Below are 21,803 nucleotides of genomic sequence, written 5' to 3'. Positions count from 1 at the left end.
ATTGGCTGTTGCAAGGTGATTTTGGTATATTTTAATATCGCACTGCAGTTTCTCCCCTGCGCTACTTGGGGCTGAGCTACTCCATGCACACACTCACACACACACACACCATTGTTACTGTAAGTAAGTGTGATTTAAAACTTTCACAAGTTAAAAGCCAATACACGTGTCCAACAAGCATAAACATGTAGAAAACAATATTTTATTCTCTTCTCTCTTATCCACCACTACTATATTTTACATAAGTACAGTCCGCTAGCTCAGTTAATAGCGAACAAGCTGAAACGAAAGCTGTCTGTATGTAGTCTAACTGTTTAGCTTAGTTTGCCACTTATCTTCAAATTTGGCCAATTCTTGTATACTGAGATAAAGCAGCCCCTCCTCCCTCGGCCAGCGGTACCTGCAGCAGCAGAGAGTCACATCAGCAGCAGAGTGAGGAGCACAGAGGACAGGATACTTTGAAGTCAGGAATATGATTTATTTTATTGACGTTTTGAGGTTTGTTTACAGTGGAGTTGATCATTGAGTTTATATAGTGACTTTACATTTGTAAACATTACTGTTGCTGCTCTGGAAACAACATTTAGTGATATTTAAATTATTCAATTCTTATCCTCTTTTGAATTGATTTAGTCTCCCTATTGATGGCACAAGTTCATATAGATTAATTTCCCTACTTGTTTTTCACGTATATGACAAGTATGACGAATATAGAAGAAACTACTTTAGAAATTAGGCCTATTAGCCTTTAGCCTTTGTGTATGTAATTGGTACCCACAACCATCCCTCCACTTCAACCTAAGTATGCTCAGGGCAAGCAACTGAGTTAGAAGTGAAATGTAGTATTCCACCCAGTCAGTAGTTTAGGCATCCCTTCTGCTGAGCTGTTGTTGTCGTTCCTTCAGTGCTCACGTAAACTCTTTCTTTACTGGCTTATTTCTGCATGCCCAGTTTGGCTAACATTCTGTCCTCTCCTGTTTTCCCTTTCTTAACTTTCTCCACCTCCCTCTGCACTGCTTGTTACCCTGGGTGAAAGCTGTCACTAAGCCCATACCCAGACCACGCACCAGAGCCTCTCCGAGGCCCAGCCAGCCAGTCGCGACCCCCAGTCCTCCTCCTGAGTCCTCCCAGGCAGACACAGACAGGCCAGAGGCACCGGCCCCATCATCGCAGCCAGCGAGCTCCGTGGCCTCGCATTACGATTCCCAGAATGCCTCAGCACCGGACAGTCCACAGCCCTCAGGACACCGTTCGCAAACTGCATCAGCAGTTTCCAGTCCTTGTGCCCTCAGAGAATAGTTCCCACAGTGCACCAAGACGCAGAGGCCGCCAGACATCTCATGACTCCTCTGACAGAATGCCAGGAACTACAACCAGTTCTCACAGGCGTGACGCCTCCGGCAATGCATCTGGACTGGAAGCCACTATTACAGACAGCTCCCATGATGCACCTGTGGAGAGCAGCAGTAGTGAGGGCAGTGATGGTGAGGGATGAAAAGTAACCCATATTAGAACAGTCCCATTGAGTAGCATCCATAGATGGGTATGTAGATCTTCTGGTTTAGTGTATAGTGTGGTGTTTGAATTTACGGTTGTTGTTGATTGGTTACCCTATCCCTTGTGTAGTCGGTTGTGTTGTGTAGTAAGAGTTTGGGCAATTTTTACTTAAGAAGTGTCTGCAGGTGTGAACCTTATTTATATATACATTTTTTTGTTAATGTCATGATTGCTCTAGAGAATTGAACAGAGGCTGGTCATAATATTTTACTGTCATACAAACCCTCATTTCAGTGGTGTATCACTGTGGCTAAAGCCAGAATATTTGTATGGTAGTGGTTTGTGCATAGATGGTTCTCTGGGGATAAACTAGTGACTCCAAGTCAAACACATTTGACAGGCTGAGCTCCTCTTTTAAAAAAATTAAAAGGATTTGAATTCTTTAGAAGTTCAGCTTTCACTGGGCCTAGTTTGGTTCCTTTATGTTTTGTTTTGCTATTTGCCCACTACCAAGACTTCTGAGAGTTTATGTCCAATGGTTCCCCCCCTCTGTCTGTCAGCCATGTTATGTCAAAGAAGCCTTTACTGTTTTTCTGCAGTTTTGAAGCTCTGCTAGCCGACAGGTTTTGTTCAACAGGCTTCCAAGTCAGTGTGTTTTCACTGATGAGGAACAACACACACTCTCTGGTCTTTCTTTCCTTCTATCTATCTTTCTTTTTTCTTTCTCCCTCCCCCCATCCCTCTCCTTGTTTTCATATTAGGTCTCGTCCCTCTTCTGAAGAGGTGTTATTAAATGTTGCCTCTTGTATGTTCTCTGTGCTCGCAGGTTTGTTGGGTTCTAGTAGAACATTCCGAAAGTCTTTGAGGAAATCCCAGCCTATCCAGGAGGAGGATGAGGAGAAGCCTCAAAGACGAGCTTCTGAGGATGGAGAGGAACAGAGAGGGGCAGACTTCTTGAGCAGAGACAGCCTGGAACCTGATGGTGAGAGATCTATCCATTCATTTATCCTAGATTAATTTACACGCCTGTTCAAATGCATTACAGGCACATGTATTATATATGTATTGAATTGAGTCTTACTCCATCTCCTTGGTGGTTTTTCTGACTGTCATGTAGACTTAATAGAAACCTGTGAATACTAAATCGTGTAAATCTTGTAATGAAAAGTAAATGAAAGGACCTTGAAAAACCTCTTAATTTATTAGGTCCTTTCATCGCTTTCATTAATTAAATCTAGTAATGAAAGCAAGGCTGTAAAGCATGCTGTTCTTGCACTTTACTCTCTGTGACCGCTCTGTTGGTTTTTGTCGTACCTCACTTATGAATGGCTCTGGATGAAAGTCTCTGCCAAATGAAGAGACGTAGCCCTAAATGTAATCCTCTAATTGGCCTCTCTTGTTTCTTACTCTTGCATCACTCCTATACTCTTCTGTTCTTTTTCCTCTCGTCTGCAATTACTGTGGATCTGCTTCTAAATGCATTATTCACTGCATTCTGGCATTCATGTGCTTGTAGTCATTCATCCATTCATCCATTCATTCATTCATTCATTCATTCATTCATTCATCCATCCATTCATTCATTTATTTCTCCTTGTGCATCTGCTGGTTGTTTATGTTGTGCTTTCTCCTTTCCTTGTGTTCGTGTGTGTGGGCTGGTGTGCGGCCCCAGAGTCGATGATGGCGTCGGGCCCTTTGGGTGTGGCATCCCGCTCAGGGCTGGACACATTGGAGGAGGAAGAGGAGGAGGAGAGGCGCCGCTTCTTTGCCCGCCTGGAGGGCGGCGCCAACTCCACCATCGACTACTCCTGGCTCAACCGCGAGATGGAGTCCACGGGCTCTACCCTCACCACCCTGCTCAGGTACCCGCTCACAAGATAGACCGCGTCAACAGTTCACCTATCTCGCTTTGGTTCAGGTTCATTCACGACCCCACATAGTCTGTGAGGGCCTCTGCCACAACCACTGACTCGCTTTTTCAGCAGCCTCAGACAACTCCTTTGAAGCACCTTCGATCGATCGTCCTCAAAAACCAGAATCCAGCAGAAGTGTCGTGGTTGATTTAGCTACAAAGCCCCTAACACCTGTCTCCACTGGTCTCGCTTCCTCGCTACCAGTCAGCATACTTTAGCTTCCTCCTTTCAAAGACTTCCTCAATCACATCTTCAAAGGGAATTATTAATGCAACGAAAGTAAACAATGCATTCGCACTCAGAAGACTTGGAACTTGAAGTTGTCTTCTGACATCAGCCAGTAATCTCCAATCCCGCGCTGTGCCCCATTTGCCAGTACCATGTGTATGTGCCTGGGTCTTTTCTTTGTGTTTCTTTGTATTTTGAAAATCTTCCCACACTCAAGGAGAAATAGCAGCCTTGAACGATAGCTTGTGCAAACCCAGGGTGAAGCTTTTTGTTGCAGTTTGATTGGATGGGAGCAAATGTTGTAAAGACAAACAGGGAATACATGTTCAATTCCGCTTTATTTATATAGCGTCAGTAACAATTGAAATTGTCTCTAGGCGCTTTACTGAGCCCTGAGGATGTGTGTGTGTGTGTGTGTGTGTGTGTGTGTGTGTGTGTGTGTGTGTGTGTGTGTGGTGTGTGTGTGTGTGTGTGTGTGCCTGTGTGCCTGTGTGCCTGTGAGTATGTGTGTGCCTGTGACTGTGTGTGCCTGTGATTATGTGTGTGCCTGTGAGTGTGTGTGTGTGAGCGTGCGTGCGAACAAAGTAAAGTCGGGTGCTTCAGCTGGAGTGGTATATAAGAGTGTTGTGCCCATCATGTTAATGTGTTGTGCAGCTGGGTGTTTGTGAGGTGTGAGTCATCGCTATCTCGCCCTCTTTCTGCAGGAAAACAGAAGTGCCTGGGGATCTGAAGGAAGAGAAAAATAAACCTCGTGTACCAGAGAAACTCTCTCCAGGTGACAACCACACTCATTCTCTTACTCTCTGTCACTCGCAAAACACACACACACTCACACACACTCAGACTCACACTCACACTCACACATACACATTCGCACTCATTCTCTCACTCTTTGTATCAGTATACACATATGAAGCGCCGAACTGGGCAAAAGGCGAGACAAAATTGTGAGGGGATACACACACGAGCACGGACGAGTCACTGCGCGAGGCAGGTTGGATTGCCGTTTAGTGCGCGAGAGAGACCGAGTTACTGCAAGAGAGATTGGATTGTACTGCACAAGAGAGATTGGATTGTACTGCACAAGAGAGATTGGATTGTACTGCGCAAGGGAGGTTGTTCTGCGCGAGAGAGGTTGTGGACACAATAAAAACATTGCAGATGATTTGATCTGCAAGGTCCATCCACAAAGCCCACATCTGGAAATCAAGCCTAGACCTTCCTGGGGACAAGGGTGCTGCTCCTTGATATGACTTATTTTACTCCGGTCGTAGTAGGCCTACTTGCACTCGCACTGCGTCTTGGTTTACTCCTATTTTGCGTATTTTGTTAGTTAAAATCTCAGCTTTAGTTAAAGGTTTCATCAGAAATAAAAGGAACACTGGCCTACTACATTTATGAATAGGTAGAGATAGATTGAGATAGGTAGAGGGAGATTTAAAGAATATTTATTTGTACTAATAGTGAATCATTAAATGTGAAAGCAACAGTATGCAACAATTTGCCACTTTTTAGGTAGCCTATGTTTTTATGAGCAACTATTTTTAGCGATCATCTTATTCATTTTGATAGTATACGGTCGATAAACACACCTGTCATTCCCACTATCCGCCCAGGCTATACTCTATGTAATTATTTGGTCCGGATGGCACCACAACTCTAAAATCCCCAAAATTATTTCCACTTGTGCTGTTGGTATTCGCAAGGTTGTTGCAGGCCGCCTTATGTAGTTATCTTGCTAGTTTTCCACAAAACAGCACGCCGGTTTTAATTTCAAGGAAGAACTGTGTGTCAAATAAAATAGAACGACTCAACAGGCACTTCATGTCTAAGGTTCCGCTGTTCCACCCTTCTCAAGAACTGTGTGTCTGCCTTTTGTCTGGTTTGTGCTTCATACACACACACACACACACACTCTCGTTCTCTCTTTTGTGAACACACTGACGCACGCACACACACACACACACACACACACACACACACACACACACACACACACACACACACAAGGATGAAGGTACTATTTGTAATTAGCATGCCCTCTGTCCTCATCATTGTTTTCTGTAGCCTTGAGTGAACATCCTGATTTATCCTGTTTTTCACATTTGAAAAAGTCTCCCAGTTATAGAAGCATTATGGAATATTTGCCTAAAACTAGGCAATTAGCTAAATCGCTACAACCCAACAAACATACCTTACATTTTGACAGATTTTCCAACCTGGAGCTTAAACTAAATAGTGGGGATTTGTGTTTGTTGTGTTAATTTCTGTCGCCATTGTGCTTGCTCTAAGGGGGTTCAGGTCCTGGGCTCTGTAAAGCACCTAGAGACAATTTGATTGTTTTGGCGCTATAAAAATAGAATTGAATTAATTTCTCCTAAATAGTATACAATAATTTGTGTATGCTATACAAGCTAGGTACAGACAAAAGCATGCTTTGTTTTCTCACTCATCTCCGATCCCACAGGAGGCCACAGACACACACACACACACACACACACACACACACACAGACACACACACACACACACACACACACACACAGACACACACACAGACACACACACAGACACACACACAGACACACACACAGACACACACACAGACACACACAGAGACCCACACTAACAAACCCTTTCTCACTCCTCTTCGATCCCACAGGAGGCCACACACACCGCCACAGACACACAGACACACAGACACACACAGACACACACCGCCACACCGCCACACACACACACACACAGCCACACACAGCCACACACAGCCACACACAGCCACACACAGCCACACACTGACACAAACCCTTTCTCACTCCTCTCTGATCCCACAGGTGGCTCTGCCGACTATAGTGAGGACTTTGATGAGGATGAGGCGAGCGAAAGAGAGAAGGGGCATCAGGAGCAGGTACAGATACACACACACACACACACACACACACACACACACACACACACACACACACACACACACACACACACACACACACACACAAACAAACAAACAAACAAACAAACACACAAACACACAAACAAACACACACACAGGCCGAGTCATGCCAGATATGCCTGAATTCACACACTCCATGGAAAGCAGAGATTAGTAGGATGAAGGTGAAAGCACACCAGTAAGCACTGAAGCTTCTCTGCTGATAATGCCAGTGGCAGAATAGTCAATTCAATATCGAGTTTTTCCCTTTTCCGTCATTTATCTATTTATTTGGTTATATATGTATCTTTTCTCTATTCATTTATTCATGCCTCCCCTCTATTGATTGATTTATTTAATCAGTGAGGTAGGTTCATTTTGTGCACAGTAGCAGAGATTAAAGTCCTGTCCCACTGATATTTACTGATGGCAGTTTGTTCCCTGTGGCGGTGAGCCTTGAAGGCAGACGTTGTTGAGCTTAATCATGCATCATCACTGTCATGGAAACACTGACAGACTCTTTGAAAGGTCAACATGGGGAGAGCGGAGCTGTGGGAACTATTCAGCAGCTCTATATGTTCAGGGATGAAATCCGTTGTTGTTCCTGTCATCCTGATGTATTCTTGTTCTCTTTCTCTCTTTCAGAGCCCAGAAAGCCCTGGCATGCTCGCCAAAGGTACATGCCATACGTGTGTTGTGTGTGTGTGTGTGTGTGTGTGTGTGTGTGTGTGTGTGTGTGTGTGTTCGTTCATAAATACATTGGTGAGCCACATTCTGTTTCTGTAAATGGGTTGGGGTTGCCTTGTGTGTGTGTGTGTGTGTGTGTGTGTGTGTGTGTGTGTGTGTGTAACACTGTCATGTCACCCCCAGTGTCGCTCCATGACTCGCTAAACTCTACTGATGGAGGACTGGCCCCTGCAGAGGCTCCTGGGAGCCACGGCGAGGAGGAGGAGGAGGAGGGGAGGAAGGAGGAAGATGAAGCCCACGCAGCTGAGACCCCGGCAGTGGCACATGCCTCAGGTCTCACACACACACACACACACACACACATGCCATCACGTTTCCCATGAAGAGTAGATTCTGAATTTGGTCCTCTTTCTTTCAACCATTCTCCCTTATTCACTCTCTATTTTACGATTCACTTTTTATTTTCCAGTTGATAAAATCTCTCTGTATTTCTCTACCTTTATCTGTTATTTCTTCATCTCCTCATCTTCTCTCAGGTCAGTCATATGGTCAGAGTGGGGCCAGTGAGGTGGAGGCCTTGCAGGAGGCTTACAGGCAGCTGAGCCGCTCAGCGGAGGAGTCGGAGGTCAGGGAGCAAAGGTCATCTCTGGCAGCAGGAGAGGTCACCAGCCGCCCCCTGTCCCCTGTAGTTCTCTTTACCTCCACACTCAAGCCTGTCTCAACCACAGAGTCAGGTTAGAGTGGTATAGTCTCTCATGCGCACACACACACACAATAACAAAAGCAATCAAATCTGCATTCACATATACATATACCTACCACCATGGGTTTCTCTACTCTATGCACCAAAGTGTTCCAGTTGTTTTTGTGCAAGACATACACCCAGCCACAGGGCTCATGTTAAAAGGTGAAATCTGTTTAACATAATCACACAAACACCCACAGACACACACACACACACACACACACACACACACACACACACAAATGCTGTTATAACACACATCAGTCCAGCAGCGATGAGTAGAAAGATGGCAGGATTGTCATTGGTTGTCTTTGGTTTTTAGATCTGCCCACTGCTGAGGAGCTGATGCGCCCTATTGGTCCAGACTCCAGCTTTGCCCGTGGCTTTTCTCTTCATCCAGTCAGGTACTAGTTTCCCCTCAGGCTAGGAGAGCACTGTATTACACAGGTTGTACTGGACATGGCCTGGTTGGGTGGGTTTCAGCAAGAGACAAACATTATCCACAGTGAGAGGAACGGCTGTTTATCAGGCCTTGGTAATCACTTTAATTTGAGGCAATAACTACAACTGGTAATGCCTGTAGAGGTGTACCTGAAGGCCCGTAGATTCACTCCATTTCTGTCAATCACTGCTTTAAAAAAACATCAATAGCAGTGACCTGTGTCAATACACCTCTCCTAAATGACCATTACAAGTTCCAGACAAAAATTACGTGTGCTGAGTTAATGTTGTGTGAAAGGTTTAAAAATGAATATTGACTCTCTGGAGTTCTGAGGGCACAACTCTAGGCACTGGCACATGGTGAGTGCCAAGGGCACGAATGGAGGAACTGGCACAGTGTGAGTGCCAAGGGCACGAGTGGAGGCACTGGCACAGTGTGAGTTGAATGCACTGCATTTCTTCTCTGTTGGAACGTATTGAATGCTACACTGTAATGAGTGCAGGCTCTGGGGAGATTGGGAAAGGTCTTGCTGTGCTTCAGGTTAACATATATAATTACACATTGCATAGGTACTCTGTGTTACTGCTGGATGATGATGTATTTTTTCTTGCTGTGGGGACCAAGCTTCAAGTGTTGTATATCCTAAGGTATGTCTCTGTACGTAACCAAACCACTACCCAAATTATTCACTATTTTTGAGCTCCAGGTAACATAAAAACAGTCTGGAAATGCAAGAACAGCATGGTTGCTTCAAACATTTTGCCAAAATATGCTAACTGGCTTTTTTCCGGTGCTAACTGTGGTGCTATTGGTGTTTTCCAGGCAAGTCTGTTGGCTGTTAACTAGTTAGTTAACACATTCTTGTCCCTCTGTTGTACTGCAGTGAGGTGGAGCAGAAGTCGGAAGTGAGAGAGTCACAGGAGAAGAGCCCTGCAAGAGGAGGATCGGAAGAGGAGGAGCGGAGGAGAAGGAGGAGAGGCCTGTCTCAGCGGCATCGCGCCACAGGAGCATTGCTGAGGAGGTGCGCAGACTCATGGAGGAGCAGGAGGAGAAGACACCACGGCAACCACCTGGCAACAAGGCCAAGGCCAGGAAACGACAGGTGAGGCAGGGATAGAGAGAGATAGATTCGATTAGGAGTTCACAAACAGAGAACATCAATGCTAGAAACTTCTAAACAGTGCTTTATCAATGATCACGCGAATGCATGTAAAATAAATAAAAAATGATATTTAATGATGTCATGAAATTGTTGGAAACAGTGTCGTTGATTCTTTGATTTATCAGTAGAAGCCATTTCCTCTTTTCCAACCTAAACTAACGCTACCTACAGTGGGGAAAATAAGTATTTGAACCCCTGCCGATTTCGCAAGTTTGACCACTTGCAAAGAAATGTGTGATCTATAATTGTAATAGTAGGTGTATTTTAACAGTGAGAAACAGAATATCAACAAAAAAATCCAGAAAACTGCATTTTATAACATTTATGACTAAATTTGCATTTGATGCAGAAAATAAGTATTTGAACCCCTAGCAAAACATGACTTAGTACTTGGTGGAATAACCCTTGTTGGCAAGCACAGACGTCAGACTTTTCTTGTAGTTGGTCACCAGGTTTACACACATCTCAGGAGGGATTTTGGTCCACTCCTCTTTGCAGATCCTCTCCAAATCAAAGATTGCGTTTTCAATGGGAGGGAATGAGGGAATGAGGTTCAAGCCCAATATTCCACGTTACATGGCCCCATCCATAGTCCCCTCGATGCAGTGGAGTCGTCCTGTACCCTTGGCAGAGAAACAGCCCCAAACCTCCATGCTTGACGGTGGGGATGGTGTCATATTCAGCATTCTTCCCCCTCCAAACGCGGCAAGTCGAGTTGATGCCAAAGAGCTTGATTTTGGTCTCATCTGACCACATCCTGTCTCCCAATCCTCCTTAGAATCATGTTCATTGGCAAACTTCACACGGCCCTGTACATGTGCTTCCTTGAGCAGAGGGACCTTGCGAGTGCTGCAGTACTTCAAACCATTACGGCGTAGTGTGTTGCCAATGGTTTTCTTGGTGACTGTGGTCCCAGCTGCCTTGAGATCATTCACAAGCTCCCCCTGTGTAGTTCTGGGGTTATTCTGCACCTTTCGGATAATCACCGATACAGCACGAGGGGATATCTTGCATGGAGCCCCAGACCTAGAGTGATTGACAGTTGTTTGGTGTTGCTTCCATTTACGAGTAATCGCACCAATAGTTGTCTGCTTCTCACCAAGCTGCTGGCCGATGGTTTTGTAACCCATTCCAGCCTTGTGCAGGTCTACAATCTTATCTCTGATGTCCTTGGTCAACTCTTTGGTCTTGCCCATGGTGGTGAGGTTGAAGGTGTGAAGTATGATTCTTTGGACAGGTTTCTTTTATACACGTCACCAGTTGAGATCAGGTGTACCTTGTTAGGCCTAATGAGGACTAATCTGTGTGCTTCTTGGGCACATAACTGGTCATTGGGAGGCAGAATTCTTGCTGTTTGCTTGGGGGTTCAAATACTTATTTTCTGCATCAAATACAAATAAAGTCATAAATGTTATAAAATGCAGTTTTCTGGATTTGTTTGTTGATATTCTATTTCTCACTGTTAAAATACACCTACCATGACAATTACGGATCACACATTTCTTTGCAAGTGGCCAAACTTACGAAATCGGCAGGGGTTCAAATACTTATTTTCCCCACTGTATCTTTTTAATTTCTCCAGTTTTATTGTTGTGTTGTATTCCATTCCAAAAGCCCCTAGCTCAGCCCCAATTCGGCCATGCCACCCTCTCCAGGACTGGTCTAACCTCAGAGATGGAAATTATAAGTGAGAAGGTTTTTCCTGGAAACCGGGGTTTTACCACTGAGTGGAAATGCGTCGAGAGAGATGTGCTCACATGCAAAGAGACAGGTGGAGATGAGACTTAATGAACACAGTGAGGATGAGCGACAGAATGATGGCCAAGTAAAGAGGAAGTGAGTGAGATGGGGGGGGGGAAGGTGAAGGGGGGAGAATCACAAAAGAATCCAATTTCAGTCAATGCATTCAAAGTTGGGGAAGCTATTCAGAATGTGAGAGAGTGGTAGAGGTTACGCAAACGAGACAAACTGTTGCCCCCCCCCCCCCCACACACACACAGAGAAAAATTGAATAAGAGAGAGAGAGCAAAAGAGAGTGGGAAGCACCTGCAGGGGCCACGGGTACCACTGTGACTCAGTCAGAGCATGAAGCCTAATGAGGCCTGCTTTGTTCAGCACTAACACACACACCTGCTTTGTTCAGCACTAACACACACACCTGCTTTGTTCATCACTAACACACACACGACTGCTTTATTCATCACTAACACACACACCTGCCTTGTTCAGCACTAACACACACACCGGCTTTATTCAGCACTAACACACACACCTGCTTTATTCAGCACTAACACACACACCTGCTTTATTCAGCACTATCACACACCTGCCTGCAGGAGTCTGCACCTGCTAAAATACCGTAATAGAGGATCTCTGTGGTTTTCCTTTCTTCCTTTCACCACCCGTAACAGTCTGACTGCTACAGCCGTAGCATTGAGAGAGGTCTCATGTGGAGTCGAAGGCTGTGTAAGTCTGCCTGCCTGAGGTTGTCAGACTGAATGCCACCAATGCTTCCCTCTATTTTTCCTCTGGTCTGTACATTCTTTAAAAGGGACAGTGAGTAGTGTCACGTCCCTGTCTAGGGCTTTAGGACATGACAAAGGTTTTAACAAACTGGCAGACAACGGAATAAAAACAACCGTGAATTTATTTACACAAATAGAATAAATTGAACTAATGATCAAAAAGAAACTAAACAAGCAAAAACAGCCTCAGCAGCCCGGCTTTCGCTCCCAGTCTCTCACTCCGGTGAGTATCGAGAATGATGGTAGTGGCGCGGGAAAGGCCCGAGGCTGGGCCTAGCGGCAACGAGGTGTGGCAGTGGCGTGGCAGACAGCAAAAATGAGCGAACCCAAAGCAAGCCCCGTGTGACGTAATCCGGCCGCTTTTGAAGGGCCGGGACTTCCATACCCCCAATGGGATCAGAGCCCCAATCAGCTGCGCGCCAACCCGTCTGCAAGACACACAAAGCAAAACAGAAAACACGGCAGAAATACATAGTAAGACCCACAGGGTCGTAACAGTAGACCTGTTTAGGCTTTTGGCTGAGATCTCTATAACTAACTAACTAGCTTTTTAACTATCCTAGCTATCTTGTGCTTGTGCTATCGTCACAGTTGGCAGCTGCTAATGTGTGTTAATATGGACTTGTGTTAAAAGCTGCACAGGACCCTGAGGGTTTCTACCTTTTCCTATTTTAGTTTTGAGGAGACTATAACATCAGCTAGATTACTGGTGCTAGCTATCATGCCATGCAAATGGAACTCTACTTAACTTAAACCGTTTGAGGTTATTCAAAAGTTTCCTTTCCAGAAAGGCAGTCTTTCATTCAGAGTGATCACAACCACTTGTGGATGGCGTTAAATGGCTTCACATACACATTAGACACTCTGAGAGAAATAATGGGACATCAGTGGAGCAATGGCTTACTCTGATACCAGTGTAGTGACTGAAGGGGGTGAAGTCCCCCTTGCGGTTAATACACGGGTGAGGTCAGTATGTGAGTTTGTTTTATAAAATTACATAAAATACAGTAATGAGGTTTATATACGATGCAGTTTATAGTCAGGAAAATATGGTAGTATGTGTGCCTAGTCCAAATCAGTGTTGCATTTTGTTTATATTTGGTCCAGTTTGGTTTTGCAATGCCAAACTCTTAACAAAGCAATTATCAGCTGAAAGACTTAAGCACACATTTATTTACACTTATTTATCCAAATCAACTTACAAGTGAGGAACAACACTCAAGTTTCAGTACAGTAGGAGACCTTGGAGTAGGCACTAATTACCAAATTACTAAATCTATTCAAATTGTAATTCTAATCATTAAGAACTATGTGTAGGGATCAGGTAAAGTAGTGAACAGTAAGTGTGAGTTAGGCATGCTAGGGTGGTAACTCATTCAAGATCTCTCTGACAGAAATTCATTCATTTAGCCCGTCCTTGTGCTGACTGAAGGCTGGAAAAACTATTCAGCTTTAGATAGAGCGGCTGTGGTAGGATATGACTGTAAATAGAAAAATTTAAAGTGGCAGTGTTTTCTTACGTTGGGTGACCTTCAGCGATAAATCTAGTGTTAAGAGGAGCAATGGCTTCAGTCCACCATCAAGGAACCACGAACGAGAAGAGTCAGGACTGCGATTGCCTTGTGTGTAGGGATGGCAATGTCAGACGACGTTCTTTGGAGGAATGCAGTAGCCGAGAAGGAGCATAAGCCTGTGTGATTGAGTTGAAGTCGATGGGTGCAGACCCAGAAGTCTCTCTGTAGGCAAGCATTAGTGACTTGGCCATGGGTGGTCACTGCAGGTCGATGAGCAGTGGAGTAATGGGCCCTTTTAAGTTGATCGAAAACCAGATGCCCCCCAGCATTCGGTGTCATCTGTAAGGGTTTCACTGTGGGAGACCTGCTAGAAGGGCATTGTGGTAGTCGATGCGAGAGGTCGGCCTGAACAAAGAGTTGGGTGGCATGCTGAGTCAGGAAAGGCCTGATTTTTCTTAAGTGCAAAGTGTATAGTGCAAAGCAGCACGACCGGAAGACAGACAGAGAAGGTTTTTTGAGTAGAGATGTTACCCGAGCCTGTCTGAATGTGGTTGGAATTGTTCCAGAAGCCAGTGTAGCATTGATCTCATATGTGAAGGCTGGCACAGTGGAGGGAGAAATGGCTCAGAGGAGGTTGGTAGGAATGGGGTCCAGCGGACAGGTAGTGTTGTTACTTTAATGAAGGAGTGCTGCGCTATAGAGAGTGTGCTGACATACTGTCTGAACGTATGGTTCTCCAGCTGTACAAAGGCGGAGCAGGCAGCCATCCAGAGGCTGATTAAAACAGCGGGAAAGATCATCGGGGATCCACAAAAGCATGCACCTCCAGAATGGCAAAGAGCTTCTATCCTCGTGCAATAAGGCTTCTCAACAGCTCACCCAATACCCCCCCACCTCCGCCCCGCCCCCATGGACTGCACTCTAACACTCTACCCTACAATTATTGATGCACCTCAATGTATATATATATATGCTTTTTTTATTTACTCAGGGATATTTATTTATCTATTTATTAATTGTTATTTATTATTATTTAGCTGTGGCAGTTAATGTGCACAGCAACTTAAAGTTTTTTAGCTGTCTGCCTCGTCTGTCTTGTTGTTTTTGTGACAATGACAATACAATACTTTGAGGTGGTGCGCCCTTGCCTGTGTGAGATGTAGAAAGGCATAGTAGGACTGTAACATGTCTGATTGCCTGTGTGAGATGTAGAAAGGCATAGTAGGACTGTAACATGTCTGATTGCCTGTGTGAGATGTAGAAAGGCATAGTAGGACTGTAACATGTCTGATTACCTGTGTGAGATGGAGAAAGGCGTGTAGTAGGACTGCTAACATGTCTGATTGCCTGTGTGAGATGGAGAAAGGCGTGTAGTAGGACTGCAACATGTCTGATTGCCTGTGTGAGATGGAGAAAGGCGTGTAGTAGGACTGCAACATGTCTGATTGCCTGTGTGAGATGGAGAAAGGTGTGTAGTAGGACTGCTACATGTCTGATTGCCAGTGTGAGATGGAGAAAGGCGTGTAGTAGGACTGCTACATGTCTGATTGCCTGTGTGAGATGGAGAAAGGCGTGTAGTAGGACTGCTACATGTCTGATGCTCAAGTGCCCACCCTTCACTACAGAACTACATCAATATAATTTCTGAACTGCACTTTAAGTCACACTGTGTAATACCATTTGGCCAAACAAGATTGACTGTATTGTATTGATAACTGTATTGATATTTCAATTTCATGGTCATTTACAGCCTGCTTGGCGTCCGACCATCTTCGCCCCGACCTCCTCTTCCTCGCACAAGGCTCAAGTCCCTCCTGCCAAACCCAGCTCGGCCGAGAGCAGGCCGGCCCAATCTGCAGCAAGCACCTCTGGAACGGTCCGGACCAGAGAGACAGCGAAACCTCCCTCTCCACAGGTCCGGAGGAAGCGCCAGGGCCAGGACCAGGACCAGGACCAGGACCAGCCTCCAAGCAGAATCCCCACTCTGGGACAGACGCAGACAGTCAAAGGTAGAGTCTGAGAGAGATGGACAATGAGGGAGAGACCTAGAGGGACAGACATGCACAGCGAAATGCAGTGTCTAAGATGAATAAATAAGCAATGAAAGGGGGGAAAGGGAGAGATGCACGTAATAATATTTATTTCATTTAGCAGACCCATTATTTTATTTACTGTGGGAAGCCTTTTTGTGGTTTAGGTGTGAGTATATCAGTGTTTTTGTCTATTGAGTAAGTGCATGCATGTTCCTTTCATTTCTCATTCAGCTTCTCCATATGTCCTGTGGGTTCAGCACAGACTAATGTACAATTGTGTGTTTTTCTTTCTTTCTCTCTCTCTCTCTCTCTCTCGCTTTCTCTTTGTGTGGGTATACGTGTGTGGTGTGTGTGTGTGTGGCAGTAGCAGACTCTGAGCCCAGCTTGCGTTTGAGCAGCGAGCTGGTGGCGTCGGTGCAGTCATTTGCAGCGTTCCTCCAGCAGCAGGTGGAGGCTAGCAGCAGCATCAGCAGCAGCATCCCTCCTAAAAGCCTGGACATGGAGACAGCCCACACCCGCACCCCAGCCCTCTCCAAGGTACCCACAGGTCACATGTCACTCTCACAGGTCAGGGGTCATACTAACGCAGTGTACACACTGATTGACAGTAATAGTGACACAATGCCTCCATTGTTACATTTCCTTATCCCCTTAAAGAAGTTTTTTTTCTCTGTCTGTGTCCTGTATGTGTGTGTGTTTGAATGGAAGATTGTTATTTAGGATGGTTGATAATAAGGAATTATTCTATGAGACACATATATGCACACAGACACGGACAGAGATACCCACACGTAGAGCGAAATAAGATATACTGCTCAGCCGCTGATCACAGTCGCTGACATCAGCCATGCAATCATAGTGAAAGTTAATGGGATGTCAAATCTGCGGTCTGTCCCCCCCCACCCAATCATTTACAGTTGGGACCTCTAACCCTCCAGATATTGCAAAACTTTTTTGCCGTTTTTATGGCAACAGTTTATCATCTGTGTAATGAAAGCTTTTGATGGTCTCCAAGTAGTCTTATTACATGAGTAAAAAGTTATCATAGCCAGTCCTTATCAGTAACGGCCCATGTCCTTACTAAACCTTCATCAGTTCAAAGCCGCATGACAGAAAACACAAACTCAAACGCATTTCGTTTCCATGCCTTCTTTGATTGACGTTCATGTTCGTTTTTGATGCCTACTGTCATAACAGCATCTTAATGGAGAGCTAGAACCCTAACTCAATCTCCCCTAAGCCCTGTTCTTCCCCTGAATGGTGCACATTAGAGACGCATCCCAAGCCTGGCTGCAGGGTGCTCATCTGGGCGAGAGCATGTCAATTACCCTGAATCCCCCGAAAGCTCTCTCTGACAGCAGACAGATAGGAGGCAGCAGGCAAGCATCTGTACAGCATGGGTTTTTTTTAGGTTTGGATATTTATTTATGCAGTTTACTCTCAACATGAATTTACCAGCTTGTTTATTGCAGCACTTCTGTGTAACAATGGAGACCAATTTGCAGCTGCAGCCCAGAATACCCTGACCTATCAGGATGCACAAGATGTCTCTGACAGAAATTATTTCGTTCAAATCATCTTGTACTTGTGCCGACTGAAGGCTGGAAAAACTATTCAGCTTTAGATAGAGCAGCTGTGGTAGGATATGACTGTAAATAGAAAAATAAAAAGTGGAAACGGTTTATTAAGTTGGATGACCTTCAGCAATAAATCTAGTGTAAAGAGGAGCAATGGCTTCAGTCCTGTTTGAAAGCAAAAAAAAACATAACAACATTACTGGTGAGCCCCTATAGAGTGTGGAGTGTGGCCATAGCTTGGCAGATGGAGTAGAATAGAATAGAATAGACTTAATTTGTCATTGTGCATTAGATACACAACAAAATTTGTTTGTGCAACCACTAAAAAAAGTGCAGTTGTGCTGGGTGGAGGGTAGGAGCGTTGTGTGATTATTTAGTTCTGTGATGGACCTGAGGATGAAACTGTTCTGTAGTCTGGAGGTGCGGGTTGTAGTGGCCCAGTAGCGCCTGCCAGAGGGTAGCAGGGTGAAGAGATGGTTTGCGGGGTGAGTCTCATCCTTCAAAATGCCACATGCTCGGCGGAGGCAGCGTGTCCTAAAGATGTCGTCCAGGGGAGGCAGTGGAAGTCCAATTATTCTCTCCGCAGACCTTATGACCTGACTGAGAGATTTCCTGTCCTTGTCTCTGCAGTTGACGTACCATGCAGTGATACAGTATGTGAGGACACTTTCAATGCAACAGTGGTAAAAAGACTTAAGCAGCTCGGGAGACAGGTTGTTTCTCTTCAGCATTCTCAAGAAGTAGAGCCGCTGCTGTGCTTTCTTGACTGTGGCGGTTGTGTTCATCACCCATTTCAGGTCCTCTGAGAGCATAACCCCCAGGAACTTAAAGCAGGAGGTCCTCTCCACTTCCTCGCCATTGATGATGAGGGGTTGAGGGTTCGCCTTTTGCCGTCTGAAGTCGACTATGATTTCTTTTGTCTTTTTAACATTCAGGGTCAGGTTGTTTTCTTTACACCATCCTGTCAGTCTGTCAACTTCGTCTCTGTAGGCACTTTCATTTCCGTTGGTGATTTGTCCTACCACAGTCGTGTCATCTGCAAATTTGATAACTGTATTTGAAGGATGGGTGTTGGTGCAGTCATATGTGTAGACGGAGTAGAGCAGGGGACTCAATACACAGCCTTGTGGAGCTCCAGTGCTGAGAGACAGGCTCGAGGATTGGTGAGGACCCAGTCTCACTGTCTGCGGGCGATCTGTTAGGAAATCCTTAATCCACATACACAGGCTGTAGCTGAGGCCCAGATCAAGGAGTTTGGTGATCAGCCGGTTGGGGACGATGGCATTTCGTTTCCATGCCTTCTTTGATTGACGTTCATGTTCGTTTTTGATGCCTACCGTCATAACAGCATCTTAATGGAGAGCTAGAACCCTAACTCAATCTCCCCTAAGCCCTGTTCTTCCCCTGAATGGTGCACATTAGAGACGCATCCCAAGCCTGGCTGCAGGGTGCTCATCTGGGCGAGAGCATGTCAATTACCCTGAATCCCCCGAAAGCTCTCTCTGACAGCAGACAGATAGGAGGCAGCAGGCAAGCATCTGTACAGCATGTGAAGAGTAGTCTCACATATGTCTCCTTCTTGTCCAGGTGTGTCAGCGTTGTATGGAGGGCTGTGACGATAGCGTCCTCAGTGGACCTGTTTTCCCTGTAAGCATACTGATGCTGGTCCAGGGAGCGAGGGAGGGCAGCCTTAACGCGCTTCGCCACGCGCCTCTCAAAGCACTTGGCGATGATGGGAGTGAGCACCACAGGTCTATAATCATTTAAAGTGCTGATGTTGCTTTGCTTGGGCACTGGAATAATAATTGCTGTTTTAAAACAGGTTGGTACGGCCGCTTTTGGCTAAAGAAAAGACATATTAAAAATGTCCGTAAATACATCTGCGAGCTGGTATGCGCATTCTTTGAGCACTCTTCCTGGAATGGCATCTGGTCCCTCTGCCTTCCTTCTCTTCACAGACCTGAGGATGCGTCTTACCTCCTCTGCTGTTACCATGGCTGCGTGGTCTGTGCCAGCAGGTGGGGGAGCAGCTCCATTATCTAGCCCAGATGTCTCAAAGCGGGCATAGAAGTGGTTGAGCTCCTCTGCTAAGGAGGCATTGGTGTTTGTGGGTGGGTTGCAGCTTCCCCTGTAGTTGGTGATCTGTTGTATGCCTTGCCACACTTGTGTTGGGTCTCTGTTGGTGAAGTGGCCCTCAATCTTCTCCCTGTACATGGCTTTGGCCTGCCTGATGCCTTTTTTCAAGTTGTGCCTGGCTATGCTGTACTGTGCTCTGTCACCTGTCACCTGAGTAGCTGAAATGCTGAGGTTGAGGGAGGATCCACTGACGTAAAGCCTACCATGCTCTTGTCTGTCATGGCAATAGTCATGGTATTTCTGTATCCAAGCCCATAAAATCAATGTTGGGGCAGTTTATCCCCTGGGAAATAAAAACTCTTAACTGTTTCCATGCCTATTTGAGTCTGTTTACTCTGTGAAATGAATGTGCTACTAGCCTTAGTGGAAATAGGGGTGACATTCAGGACAAGGCTCTTATCTCCATCTTCACCAAGTCACTAACTCCTTCAGCACATCGTCAGAGGTAGACAAGTCCTTCTCTCCTGCCACTGTAGATTAAGCAATGACACTTGGCAGAAGTTGAATTAAGTCTCTGTGTGGATTCATGGGCTTGTTTGGTTACAACAGATGACACACACAAGTCAATGGGAAAGGGGGCTGCTGGAATTGTGTTAATTGCAGAACGATCCAGAGCTCTCTAGTAGTGTTGATCTTGGCCTGTCTCCAACAATTGAAAATGCTGGATGTCTTTAAGTTTGCTTACGAAAGTCTGTCGAAAATATAGAAAATGAACTAACTCCATCAAATTGCCCAGTCAGCGTTTTAACATCATCATCATTATCTTCATCATCTCTTTTATCATCTTTTGGGTGGGTGTAGCCCCCAGAGGAGGACGCAGATGGGGATGGAGGTAGAGCTGGCGCTGGGGGGTTGGAGGCCCCCCCCTTGGTGCCCCAACTGGCAGATAGGAGCGCCCTGGAGCACCTGAGGCTGCAGCTGGCCCAGAGGGAGAGGGCGCTAGACCTGAGGGAGCAGCAACTCCAGGAGGAGCACAGCCGCCAGATCAGCACCCTCAAACAGGAGAACTACCTACTGCACAGCAAAGTGAGACACACTAACACACACATATGTGTATAGACACTTTCACACACATGTACACGTACATGCATGTACAGTGGGGAAAATAAGTATTTGAACCCCTGCCGATTTCGCAAGTTTGGCCACTTGCAAAGAAATGTATAATTGTAATGGTAGGTGTATTTTAACAGTGAGAAACAGAATATCAACAAAAAAATTCAGAAAACTGCATTTTATAACATTTATGACTTAATTTGCATTTGATGCAGAAAATAAGTATTTGAACCCCTAGCAAAACATGACTTAGTACTTGGTGGAAAAACCCTTGTTGGCAAGCACAGACGTCAGACTTTTCTTGTAGTTGGTCACCAGGTTTACACACATATCAGGAGGGATTTTGGTCCACTCCTCTTTGCAGATCCTCTCCAAATCAAAGATTGCGTTTTCAATGGGAGGGAATGAGGGAATGAGGTTCAAGCCCAATATTCCACGTTACATGGCCCCATCCATAGTCCCCTCGATGCAGTGGAGTTGTCCTGTACCCTTGGCAGAGAAACAGCCCCAAAGCATAATGTTTTCACCTCCATGCTTGACGGTGGGGTGTTCTTGGGGTCATATTCAGCATTCTTCCCCCTCCAAACGCGGCAAGTCGAGTTGATGCCAAAGAGCTTGATTTTGGTCACATCTGACCACATCTCCCAATCCTCCTTAGAATCATTCAAGTGTTCATTGGCAAACTTCACACGGCCCTGTACATGTGCTTCCTTGAGCAGGGCGACCTTGCGAGTGCTGCAGTACTTCAAACCATTACGGCGTAGTGTGTTGCCAATGGTTTTCTTGGTGACTGTGGTCCCAGCTGCCTTGAGATCATTCACAAGCTCCCCCTGTGTACTTCTGGGGTTATTCTGCACCTTTCGGATGATCACCGATACCGCACGAGGGTATATCTTGCATGGAGCCCCAGACCTAGAGTGATTGACAGTTGTTTGGTGTTGCTTCCATTTACGAATAATCGCAGCAATAGTTGTCTGCTTCTCACCAAGCTGCTGGCCGATGGTTTTGTAACCCATTCCAGCCTTGTACAGGTCTACAATCTTATCTCTGACGTCCTTGGTCAACTCTTTGGTCTTGCCCATGGTGGTGAGGTTGAAGGTCTGAAGTATGATTCTTTGGACAGGTTTCTTTTATGCACGTCACTAGTTGAGATCAGGTGTACCTTGTTAGGCCTAATGAGGACTAATCTGTGTGCTTCTTGGGCACATAACTGGTCATTGGGAGCCAGAATTATTGCTGTTTGCTTGGGAGTTCAAATACTTATTTTCTGCATCAAATACAAATAAATTCATAAATGTTATAAAATGCAGTTTTCTGGATTTGTTTGTTGATATTCTATTTCTCACTGTTAAAATACAGCAAC

At 45.4% G+C, this 21,803-nt stretch overlaps 1 protein-coding gene across 1 annotated transcript in view; it reads left to right on the top strand.

Annotated features, from left to right (window-relative positions):
* cep162 (centrosomal protein 162) overlaps positions 1 to 21,803 on the top strand; it is a 46,516-nt gene that overhangs the window by 3,150 nt on the left and 21,563 nt on the right. The window contains 14 exon segments of the mRNA XM_042709208.1: positions 1,037 to 1,484; positions 2,324 to 2,479; positions 3,170 to 3,359; positions 4,343 to 4,413; positions 6,472 to 6,545; positions 7,212 to 7,242; positions 7,437 to 7,586; positions 7,790 to 7,987; positions 8,321 to 8,402; positions 9,324 to 9,542; positions 15,392 to 15,497; positions 15,500 to 15,650; positions 16,039 to 16,211; positions 20,189 to 20,413. Of these exon segments, the coding sequence (XP_042565142.1) occupies positions 1,037 to 1,484; positions 2,324 to 2,479; positions 3,170 to 3,359; positions 4,343 to 4,413; positions 6,472 to 6,545; positions 7,212 to 7,242; positions 7,437 to 7,586; positions 7,790 to 7,987; positions 8,321 to 8,402; positions 9,324 to 9,542; positions 15,392 to 15,497; positions 15,500 to 15,650; positions 16,039 to 16,211; positions 20,189 to 20,413 (2,274 nt within the window).

The sequence above is a fragment of the Clupea harengus genome, chromosome 11, assembly GCF_900700415.2.
Source record: "Clupea harengus chromosome 11, Ch_v2.0.2, whole genome shotgun sequence".
Lineage (NCBI taxonomy): Eukaryota > Metazoa > Chordata > Actinopteri > Clupeiformes > Clupeidae > Clupea > Clupea harengus.
The sequence above is the reverse complement of the archived record's forward strand: the minus strand, read 5'-3'. Positions and strand labels throughout refer to the sequence as shown.